The sequence below is a fragment of the Microtus oregoni genome, unplaced genomic scaffold (genome assembly GCF_018167655.1).
Source record: "Microtus oregoni isolate MIOR12 unplaced genomic scaffold, Mior012 000000F_ref0000247, whole genome shotgun sequence".
Classification (NCBI taxonomy): Eukaryota; Metazoa; Chordata; class Mammalia; order Rodentia; family Cricetidae; genus Microtus; species Microtus oregoni.
The window spans coordinates 85966650-85978835 of NW_024543059.1; the positions used below are offsets into that span (position 1 = coordinate 85966650).

Genomic DNA, 12186 nt, shown 5'->3' on the forward strand with positions numbered 1-12186 from the left:
GCGCGAACGCGCCGCGGTGGTTGCGTATATCCGGTTATTAACCCGCGAGGTGGGACGCACGCACCCACACCGCCCCCAGGCGGCCATGTTTGTTAAGGGCAGGGGACCATAGGCTGGCGGCGGCTTGGGGCCGGGTGCGGGGCGCCCGACAGCCGAAAGGATCGTGGCTTATGGAGGCCCCCGCGCCGCCCTCGCACGCGACCGCTTTACCAGCGGAGGGCAGATGCAGCTACTTCGTGGAGAAGAAGAAGCGCTTCTGCAGGATGGTGGCGGCCTCGGGGAGAAGGTTCTGTGGTGAACACGCTGGCGCCGCGGAGGTCAGGTACCGCCCCACCCTCCCGAGAGTTTCCGGGTCTGTGGGTGCAGGAGCCCGGCCTCGCCCCCTCTGACCGGTTCCTGCCTCTGTCCCACGGACTCTCCCGCTTTTCCGGCTGTAAATGCAGCTCTGACATCCGCGCGGAGCCGTGATGAGCCCCCCCCCCCCCCCCCCCCCCCCGAGGAGCCTTGTTTTCATGTCCTGAGTAACGCGCCCCTTGAGATGCTCTTTCAGATCTGTGGAGCCAGCCTCCCGTGCTTCTCTTGTGCTCAAGGGAAGTGATTCTTTTTACAGAGTAGTGTTTGAAGTCACTAGGTCTTACCATCGGGGCTTTAATTATTGTTTTATGAACGATAACCACGTGTGAATGCATCAGGAAGAAACTTGGAAATTTTCTTACTTAGACTTCACCAGGAAACACCTTATGAACTTGTGATATTGTTCTGGGATGGAAAAGGAAAAAAATATTAACGCACATAACAATTTTAATTGAAAAAAAGCCGTTGAAAGCAAATTGCACTGTTTTTTAGGGTTTTTGTTTGGTTTTGGGGGAGGCAGCAGACACTTGGTGGTAATGTAAGACATTTCCATTGTAAGTGCAGAGCATTAGTAGCTTCTAGTGCCTAGAGAACCAAGGACGTTGCTAACCTACACATCACAGGACAGTCTCATCCCCCTTTTCACCAGAAAAGAAAACACCTCAATAACAATAGCACATGATATACACTCAAATAGTAAATTTTTAAAATGCTTTTGTGTGTGTGTGTGTGTGTGTTCTCTGATTAGGCTTTGCAAGTTAGAACACAGTCCTACTTACTTTGAAAGTTAATTTTCCTGTTTGTTCTTGAGGCAGGGATCTTGCTATATTTCCCATGATGGTCTTGAACTCTTTCTCTCAGAGATTCTCCTGCCTGAGCCTCCCAAGTAACTGGTCTTCACCAAAGAACCAAACTGGAAATTAAGTTTTAAAATCTGTACATAAGGAAGAAATAATGTTATCTTAAAAATACTGAATAATTTTAACTTTCCCTAAAATTTAATGTACACAAATTCATTAACATACTGAAATTAATTGAAATAAAATTGAGAAAAAATAAGAGTAAATATGTGGTCAGTTTTTTCTGCGTGGCTTAGCATTATACTAAGCAGTGTTATTATCTTGCTTTTAAAAATTCAACTTTCATAAACCTTAGGAAGTAAATCATGCTGTTATTCTCATCTTTTGCATGAGCCTCTGTAGGGCCATAGGTGTAGCAGCTAATAGAACTGAGACTCACACCTAAGCAGTCCTGCTCGTCTCTAGCTTTAACAATTGTACCATAGTGCTCCACACACGTTCATAGCACCTGTGGAGTACAGCTTTAACAATTGTACCATAGTGCTCCACACACGTTCATAGCACCTGTGGAGTAGAGCTTTAACAATTGTACCATAGTGCTCCACACACGTTCATAGCACCTGTGGAGTACAGCTTTAACAATTGTACCATAGTGCTCCACACACGTTCATAGCACCTGTGGAGTACAGCTTTAACAATTGTACCATAGTGCTCCACACACGTTCATAGCACCTGTGGAGTACAGCTTTAACAATTGTACCATAGTGCTCCACACACGTTCATAGCACCTGTGGAGTACAGCTTTAACAATTGTACCATAGTGCTCCACACACGTTCATAGCACCTGTGGAGTACAGCTGCCAGTGCTCGCTGTTTTCCTTTAGTTTCTCCCGGTGCCTACAGTTAAATGTGTATAGCTCAGAATATTGTGACTAGCATACTGAAAAGTTGCAACGCTGGTGAATATGGCCCGTTCTAAATTGTGTCACGCCTCGTTTTTCCTCACATATTTTATTTCTATATTTATTGAGACAGGGTCTCAGTATGTAACACTGACTGGCCTTTGACTCGAGATCTGCCTGCCTCAGCGCTAGAGTACTGAGACTCAAAATATGTTCCTCCGTGCCTAGCTTTTCCCCATATTTTAACAACCTAGACTTAAATATGCATTTTAAAATCAACAACATAATTTTAATGGGCAACATTTTCCAAAATTAATTAAGTATTCAAGTATTATGTATGTTAGCACAATTTAGCCATTTATACTCAGTATATATGTATTTCAAAAGATCATTTTATACATGATAAATATTTTACAGTATTTTGTTAGTTAATCTGAAATAAATGGTTAACATCTTTTCTTAGTGGTGCATATAATGACTGCACCAATTTTTAGCAGGTATCATCTGTGATGCAAAATTATATACATAGGCCAAAACAGTATTTTTTTTTTTACAGAAGCCACTAACAGTTTTTTTTATTGTTACGAACATGACCTGATCTTGCTTATTTTTCATTATGAATTTTTAAAGTTTCCTTACCTTGTTTTGGTAATAGAGATACACTGTGGGTATATCTAACAGCTGAATGTAATAAACTGTATATATAAGTAAATGTATCCATTTTAATTTATTAGGAAGAGAATGCTCGGAAAAGAATCTTGTGTCCTTTAGATCCAAAACAGTAAGTATTTAGATCAGATAAACGTTTTGTTGTCGTTTGGGTTGTGTGTGTGTGTGTGTGTGTGATGTACTAGAAACAGTAACTTCAAAAGACTCATTTAAGATTTTCTCTCTCAAATTTTCTCTTTAAATTTAGCACAGTATATGAAGACCAACTAGCAAAACATTTAAAAAAATGTAACTCAAGAGAGAAGCCAAAGCCTGTAAGTGTTTGAAATGTGTGGTATGTGGTGTTTATATCCAGTACTACTTAGTGTTATAAGGAGCAGGTTGAATTTGGCAACCTTTAAGTGGCCAACTATTTAACTTCTCACTTGATAACTGTACTTTTCTTCCCTCCTTCTTCCCCTGCTTCCTCTTTTCTTTTTCCTTGTTCTTGTGTTTTGTTTGGGATTCTGATTGGTTAGATTAGAGGCAGGCTTCACTGAGTAGCCCAGGCTGACCTGAGGCTCTTCTCCTTTAGCTTTGCAATTACTGAGATTATTGGTTTGTGCCACCCTGACCAGCCCAGAATTTTGACACGTTTTATTTTTGGTTGCTTCTTTGCTTTTGAGGTCAGGGATGGTGCTGTGCTGCTCAGGCTGGACTTGAGTTCATCTCAAACATTTCTCATGCCTTCCCTCCAAGTGTATGGTGATAGGTGTATGCCACCGCCCCCAGCTTGATAGGGGTGATGGGGCAGCAACAAGAGATTTGGAGTCTTTAGAATTAAGGTTGTAAAGACTTAACTGCTGGGCATCTTTGAGATTCAGACTCAGTATAGAAATAGTGGGCCTGAGCTAGCACCAGTCCAGATGAGTCTTTCACAGTGTTCACCCAAACAAAGGCTGAAAATCCAATTTCTGTTTGGTAACAAAATACGATAGGGTGACGGTAGATAACTATACAGAATGGTAGGTAAGTATATTTACTTAATGAAATGGAGCGTTTTACAATTTGTACTCCAATGTTGGGCTTGTTGTTCATGTTTTAGCTTTGGTTTTTTGAGACAGGATTTCTCTGTGTAGCATCCCTGGCTGTACTAAAACTTGCTCTGAAGACCAGGCTGAGCTCTGTCTCTCAAGTTCTGGGATAAAAGGCATGCGCCACCACTGCCCAGCAGCATGTTGTAAACCTCAAATATATAATATAAAATTGATTTTAAATGTCAAAGACATTAAAATAAGAATAGAAAATTTTTAATGATATAAAGTAAAATGTTGAACACATATAGTAATGGTTTGACCATCAGCTATCAACCTGATCAATATAATTGATGTGTATGGATATGTATCTCTAAATATCTACAGGTAAAGAAGTTAGTTGTCAGGCAAAGTGTGTTTATTTAATTGGGAGTAAATAGCAGAGAGCACACACTATGTTGTCACACGTTAGCTTGTCGCAGGTTTATGGATGCCAGCAGGAAATTAGGAGACTCCTGGGTCAGAGACAGAAAAAGGCTGAAATGCCTGTCATCAATGCCTGCCGTCAGGGGCTCTCCCACTAGACTACACCACGTCTGGGAATTTGTATTATTCACCTCATGGAAGCAGTAAGGGCATCTTTCTCAGGTCAATTATCCTTGTCTCTCAAAGCCTATAGACTTAACTCTGGAACTCTGTTGGGAATACTGCATATGCAGTGACTTTCCCTGAAGCTGAGCAGCCCCGTCTTCAGGAAAGACTTTTTTCCCTAAATTGGGGCAGTGAGCAACCCTACCTCACCTGTGCTCCATAGGAAGACATTTTTCTTTATTATACTGTACAGTAAGTAAGCCTGCTGCGGGATCTAGGAAGATGCTATTTCCACCTAATGAGGGTGGTTGATACGCAGCTGTCCTTGAAAGGCTAGTCTGGGGCACAGTGAGACTTGTAGGAAATCAAAGACCCGGCAAAAGTGACTCCCAGGAGCACTTCTCAGTTTTGTTTTGTTTTTGTTTGTTTGTTTTTGTTTTTAAGAGGAGAAAAAAAAGCAGAGTTTCACTATGTAGACCTGGAGCTTACTATATAGACCAGGCTGGCCTCAAACTCACAGAGACCTGCCCCAGCGTCTTGTCTCCTGAGCGCTGTCTCAAAGGCTTGCGCCGCCACTGCACCCAGCCCTCTGTTCTGTCATTTTGCTACAGATATCCTTCCACATTGTCAGATGTCTCCCAGTTGAGAAGCACTGCTGTAAGTGGAAAGTAGTTTAGCTGCCTGTGACATCTCATATCTGTAATCTTGGCACCTGGGAGGCTTAAGCGAGAGGATTGCCATGAGTCCAGAGCCAACTTGGACAACATAATAAATTTTAGGCCAGCCTTGGCCACCAATTGAGCTTCAGTGTGAGATCCCCTACTGAAGGGCAGACATGGTATTTGAACAGCAAGGTAACATAGAAGAGAAGCAGTGACCTCCTGTCCACCCCTTTAGGACTTAGCTCCTTTAGTAAAGAGAGAAGTTAGTCTGATCCCACAGGCCTAACTCTGGGGGACCAATGGACCAGACTCGGCCATCCACCCCCTCAGAGGCCAATCAGGTTGTGATGAAGTTAGAAAACATTTTTCAGGGAGGCTGGAGAGATGGCTCAGAGGTTAAGAACATTGCCTGCTCTTTCAAAGGTCCTGAGTTCAGTTCCCAGCAACCACATGGTGGCTCACAACCATCTGTGAGGGGTCTGGTGCTCTCTTCTGGCCTGCAGGCATACACACAGACAGAATATTGTATACATAATAAATAAATAAATATTTAAAAAAAATTTTTCAGTATGGTCTCATGTTTTGTGCTGGTATTGGTGACTACACAGGAGAAAAGCAACAGCACCATGAACGAGGCTGACTGACCTTTACCCGGGGCTGGTTCAGTGAGGTCCTATGGCTCAGGGAACATCTTATTCCTTGAAGTAGGCGCTACTGTTGGTGGTGCTGTTCTGGCTCCAGCCGAGGAAAGATAATGCTTCCTTTTGAGACAGCCTCCTTTGCTACCTTAGAGTAACCTGCTTCCGAGACTCCCTGTTCCTGGGTTTTATAGTGTGTCTTTCTTTATCTTAGTATCTTCATTCTTAGAGGTGAATAAAAGGAGATGAGCCTTATATTACTAGTTTTCAAATGGAAAGGCCTGAGGTGATTAACATGTCAGTTCAGCAGGGGTCTTGCCCAAGTCTAAGGTAGCACAGGCAGAGCCATTCTCCTGGTTCAGTGCCTGTCAAACCTCTGCTAGACCCAGGAGAAGAGCTGGTGCTTCTGCCACGAGCAGCCTTTAAGTTCTGTGAGAAGGCTTTACTTCAAGTACCTTCCTCTCCTATGGGTCAAGTTTCAGTAGGCACATGGGTGGGGCATGTGTTCGGGAAAACTGAGTGCGATAATATTTGGTGATTGAGTTAATGTGAGAAAAAGGTGATGGTGGGGGAGGGTGAAGGGAAGAAGCAGTTTTTCAGCTTCTTTATTGTGAGCTTTGTATTAATATGTTATGATTTTGTTTTGTCAAGGATTTCTTTATTCAAGATATAAATGCAGGATCAAAGCATGAAATGGAAATTCCTGAGCAGTTAGTAAGTATATTATTTAATACTTAACTCCTTGTGCATTGACCGTTCCCCGCTTTTGTTTGGAAACATCTGTTGTTTTGACGTGAAGGTGTATTTTCCTATAAACTACTTTTGTTAGTGATTGTTAGTTCCCAGACCAGCTTATGTCCCATAGCACACTGCAGTGTGGTTCTGTTGTGAGCTCACTGAGCCCAGTCCTGACCCTGAGGGATTGAGGGCCATTAAAGTACCTCAGCACAGACTGAGTGGTGCCTTCACCGTTGGGCAGTTCCCATGGCTGCCTGGGAACAGAGTCTTTAAGGAGAAGACCTTAAATTGCCATGGGTCTGCCCAGTGTTAAGCTTCTACTCATTTTTGTTGTGGTACTTTAAGGCTTGTTTTGACTACATTTATTTAGTTTTATTTTTGTATATAGGTTCCATTTTCTTCTCTATCTGAAGAGCAGTTGAAAAACTTAATTAAGAAACTGAGGAAAGCAAGTGAAGGTAAGCCTGCCTAAAGTTGCAAGTTCAAGTATTTGAGAAGCACTAGGTGGTGTATGAATTGATACCTCCTGTTCGTTATTCAGAGTCCATGTCTGGCTGCTTAGGCTATAACGTTTTTTCTTTGAACAGGCTTGAATTCTCCACTTAAAGATCACATTATGTCCCATCCAGCATTATATGATGCCCTTAATGACCCTAAAAATGGTGATTGTGCTGTCAAGCACCTGAAACAGCAGGTATGTTTCAACCACAATAACTTAGCCTTTGTTTATATGTTTAATGCTAACGTCTCATCTGTGTGATGAGATGGCTCACCAGATGCAGGCACTTGCTGCTAAGCCTGGAGTTCAGTCCTCTAAACCTAATGGTGACAATCAATTCTTATAGACTGTCCTCATGTTTATAAATAAAAGTAATTTTTAAAAGCTAACATTCTAGCTAGACTTGGGAGTACGTGCCTTTAATCCCAGCACACCAGAGACAGAGACAGGCACATCTGAGTTCAAGGCCTGCCTGGTCTACAGAGTGACTTCCAGGACAGCCAGGGCTTGAAAAAAAGTATTAAAGATACCTATTTCGGTGGTGACGCATGCCTTTAATCCCAGCACTCGGGAGGCAGAGGCAGGCGGATCTCTGTGAGTTCGAGGCCAGCCTGGTCTACAAAAGGAGTTCCAGGACAGGCTCCAAAGCTACGAAAAACCAAAAAAAAGACAGTAACTAGTTTTTTTAAGTGGACAAAATGCCTTTATTCAAAATTATATGTGAACATAAAGTAAAAATTTCAGCATGAAATATCTGAGTACAGATATTATTTTAAAGAAAAAAGGAAAAATGTCTTAGCCTTTCAGAAGTTATCAGTGAAAACATTCTGTCTTGGGTAGAGATTATTTTGCTGATTTTGAATTTGAATCGAATTCCTTTACTCTAGTTTATAAAATAATCCTATGGAGTTTGCAGGCTTCTATTTTAGGTAACATTGAAAAATTAAAGTTACTTGGTCCAAGAAGATGCTTTGTTGAGTTTGGAGCAGGAAAGGGGAAATTATCTCACTGGGTCGATATTGCCTTAAAAGATGCTGAAAACGTTCACTTCATCCTGGTAGAAAAAGTGACCACAAGATTCAAGGTAAGTAAAGCCATTGTAGGAGCTTAATAACCAAACATATTCTTTCCCTGTAGGAAAAAAAAAATGATAGGAGCCTGTCTCTTAAAATGAATTTCCTTTTTTATATATTTGATTATAATTTTTGCCATTATTGGTTCTAATTGTACTGGTTAAACTGAAGGTAACTTTTTAAATTTAAATATTAATAGCTCATGATCTGTGTTCTTAAAATTGTTTGCAGAGACAGGAAAATCTATGAACAGAACCAGGTTTCAGCTAGGAGTTAAGCCACGTCCTAACCTTACCTTTGCCAGTGCTTGCAGACTTCCTTCACTAAATTCTTCTTAAGCATATTCTTGGACACCGTGATAGGCATACTGTCTATGCAGACAGATATTGATAAGGCAGCTGCGCTCTTTAGGTGTGCTTAGAAAGGAGAGCTAGATGAATACGTAAGGAAAGTGTTAAAGACAGGAAGTTCTGCCCCGTATGTGCTATCAAAGGAAAACGGGATAGTCTTGGTTAGAGGGAGGCAGTGGAGAACCATGCAGAAAAGGTGGTGCCTGTGATCATCTTGAAAAATGAATTAGTATTTGCTGATAGGGTGTGAGAAGCACTCTGGGAAATAAGAACAGTGTTACCACATGCCTGGGGTAACAAAGGAAGCATTTCTGTGTGATGGAAATCCAAGGCTTTAGGTAGACTGTGGCTGTATGAACTAGGAAAGAGAGCTGGTCTAGAAAGGCCTCCTGTTGTACGCTCTTGGTTTTGTCCTGTTCTGTGTTAGAGATACGGTGAAGATTTGGTTCTTGCTTCTAAGCGGCTTCCATGCAGCGTTTTAGCTCTCTAAGTGTGTTATAGCGATGAGCAGTACTCATGCCACAGGAACATGAAGGCAGGGAACTGGTCTCAGTCTTCGCCAGTTGTCACGAAGTTTCTAAGGATGATTTTTTAACTTTCTGTGGAGCTAGAGACATGGCTCAGTGGTTCAGAGTGTGCACTGCATTTCCAGAAGATCTGAGTTTGGTTCTCAGCCCCAGTATCAGGCGGCTCACAGCTTCCTGTAATTCCAGCTCTAGGAGACCTAACACCGTCTTCTGGCCTCCTTGGGCACCACACACAGATGGCACATGCACACACACACGTAAAAACGTGTTTTAGATGCTATCCTAGGAAACTGTAAGACTATTTCAGAATTTTAAACTAAAAATAGGAAGATTAAAAATATGAAAACTTTTATTCAATAATACAAGTAAGAAATGTACTGGAGAGTAAAGGCCATTCTGTGGACTTTATAAGAAAGAAAGAATGATAAATGTTACTACGGTGGAAGTCATAAGACTTGCTTATTTATTATTCATTGTTTTTAAGCGAGCAGTAATCTGGGATAGTTTCTGGCTTAACTGGGCACAGGTATTCTTGAGGAGGAAAAACACGAGTTCAGTTCTGTGTGGGTTTAGTTTTCTGTCTGCATGTTTCTGAAGGCTTGTGCCTGTGATTTAGTGGGACATATTTTGCTTAGCATTCATAAGGTGCTGGGTTTGAATGCCATTAAAAAAAAAACTTTTTGTTATTTTTATTTTTCCAAGACAGGGTTTCTTTATGTAGCCCTGATTGTCCTGGAACTAGCTCTGTAGACCAGGCTGGCCTCGAATTCAGAGATCCACCTGTACTCAGCCTCCTGAGTGCTGGCATTAAAGGCGTGCCGTGCCACCACCACCACCTGGCTGAAAACAAAAAACTTTAAAAGGGGGCTGAGGCTGGAGCTCAGTGGTCAGTTGCTGCCATGGCATGGATATGGTCTGCCTTCAATCTCTAGCACTGTTGAAAAGAGAAAAAAAAGCGGGGTGGGGGAGGGGGTAAATGTAGCTGATGATTCTTAGATCTGGACCAGTGTGCATAAGCACGTGGGTGTAATGCTTAAAATGCTGTATTTAAAGAAAGTAAGAAGAGTGAGCCACAGTAGAACCAGGGATGATAAAGACGGAAACGCTGATAAGTAACCATAGCCACTTAACCTCTGTGAACCCTGATTTCTTTGCGAATGGGTTGGTAATAGTTATGGGGTAAGAGAAATAATGTGGCCAGGCACACACCTTTAACCCCAGCACTTGGGATGCAAAGACAGGAGAATCTCCATGAGTTCAAAGCCAGCCTGTTCTACAGAGTGAGTTCCAGAAGAGCCAGGGCAATCATAGAAAAACCCTGTCTGGAGAGACAGACAGACGTGGGATGTGGGATTCCCGTCTGTATGCTGTGAATACGATTGGTTAATTAATAAAGAACACTGTCTTGGCCTGTTAGAAGGGCAGAACTTAGCGAGGTGAGGAAAACTAAACTGAATGCTGGGAGAGAGAAGGTGAAGTTAGAGAGAAGCCATGGAGCCCCACTGGAGACAGATGCCGTAATATTGCCCAACATTACCCGGTAAGCCACAGCCATGTGGCAATACACAGATACTAGAAATGGGTTAAATTAAGATGTAACAGTTAGCCAATAAGAAGCTAGAGCTAAGCCGGGCGGTGGTGGCGCACACCTTTAATCCCAGCACTCGGGAGGCAGAGGCAGGCAGATCTCGTGAGTTCGAGGCCAGCCTGGTCTACAAGAGCTAGTTCCAGGACAGGAACCAAAAGCTGTCTCGAAAAATCAAAAAAAAAAAAAAAAAAAAAAGAAGCTAGAGCTAATGGGCCAAGCAGTGATTTAAATAATATAGTTCCTGTGTGATTATTTTGGGGCTGAGCAGGCAGGAACCAGCAAGTGGCCTCCTTCAACATATATGTATATAATAGTAGTAACCAGTAGAATTTCTAGCCTTTTAAAAGGGATGTTGTTATTTTTGAGCTTTCATCCAAAATCTAAACCTTGAAGTTGTTCATTCTCTGTAACTGAAATTTGAAAACAAATAGATATTTTCATAAAGCCTTTTTTTTTAAACATTGAATGCTGATTCAGTAATGTCCTGTTTATGCAGGTAGACGGTAAACACAGAAGAAAGAACTCAGCGTTTGAAAGACTTCAAATTGATATTCAACACTTGTGTCTAAGTGAGTCACGTAACTCTTCACTGCTCTACTGCAAGTCAGACATTCCAGACTTTGGGGGCTGTTAGAATTCTGTTCTCACAGACCTGAGCTTCAGGAAGAACAAAGTAATACTAGTGCTTTGGTAATACAAGTATATGTAACTTAATAAACATAAATGGAGTGAGGATTGAAACCTACAAATTATTTTGTTGCTGGGTGGTGGTGGTGGCAGCAATATACACCTTTAATCCCAGCATTCAGGAGGCAGAGGCAAGCGGATCTCTTTCAGTTCAAGGCCAGCGTGGTCTACAAAGTGAGTTTCTGGACAGCCAGGGGCTGTTACACAGAGAAACCCTATCTTGAAAAAGAAAATTATTTTGTTATATCAGCCGTAAGTGTAGTTGATAATGCAGGAAGTTCAAAACTTTTGATATGTTTTTATATATTGCTTCCTTGTACTTTTAAAATTAATTTTGAGTAATGCAGTTATGATGGCGCACACTTTTAATCCCAGCACTCAAGATGCAGAGGCAGGCGGATCTCTGTGAGTTCCAGGCCAGCTAGGGCTGCGTATTAAAACCTTGTCTTAAAAAAACTAACTTGGAAAAAAAAAAAAAAACTAACTTGGAGTATTCAAACTAGCCTTCAGACCATAGTTAACAGGACTGTCAAAATCATTAGAGGAAAAGAGATAGTTCTTTGTGTAGCTAGTATATAAATCATAGGTCCTCAGAATTCTGTCATAATGAAAGTAACTTATTGCTATGGAATTAATAATCCATACACACACATATGCACACCTACACATGAACACAAATGCAATCACATGCATACACACTCACACATATATATAATTGCATACACACACATATGCCTCATGGTTGTTCTCTTTAGTGCCTTTTCTTTTTACATCTTCTAACATTTTTCTTTTTTTTTTCTTTTTGGTGTTTTGAGACAGGGTCTTCCTATGTAGTCCTGACTGTCCTGGAAATCACTGTAGACTAGTCTGGCCTCAAACTCACAGAGATATGCCTTCCTCTGTCTCCTGAGTGGTAGGATTAACGGTATGCACCACCACACCTGCCTGTTTCATATTTTAAAAGAAAATAATGCAACATTTACAAATATTTTTCCATCCACTAATTTTATTCTGGTTTTGAGAAGCAGCCAAGCATTTGTATAGAAATCGTATTTTCTTCTGCTTAACTGAAGCCAGGAATGTTATGTGTTTACT

General features: G+C 41.5%; 1 protein-coding gene across 2 annotated transcripts in view; it reads left to right on the forward strand.

Annotated features, from left to right (window-relative positions):
- Positions 1-12186, forward strand: part of Trmt13 (tRNA methyltransferase 13 homolog) — a 19948-nt gene continuing 7762 nt past the window's right edge. For both annotated transcript variants that reach the window (XM_041654939.1, XM_041654947.1), the window contains exons 1-8: positions 1-317; positions 2791-2837; positions 2973-3039; positions 6281-6343; positions 6756-6825; positions 6955-7061; positions 7783-7950; positions 10901-10973. In XM_041654939.1, coding sequence (XP_041510873.1) covers positions 171-317; positions 2791-2837; positions 2973-3039; positions 6281-6343; positions 6756-6825; positions 6955-7061; positions 7783-7950; positions 10901-10973 — 742 coding nt within the window. In that variant the 5' untranslated portion in view covers positions 1-170. The remainder of the gene's footprint in view (positions 318-2790; positions 2838-2972; positions 3040-6280; positions 6344-6755; positions 6826-6954; positions 7062-7782; positions 7951-10900; positions 10974-12186) is intronic.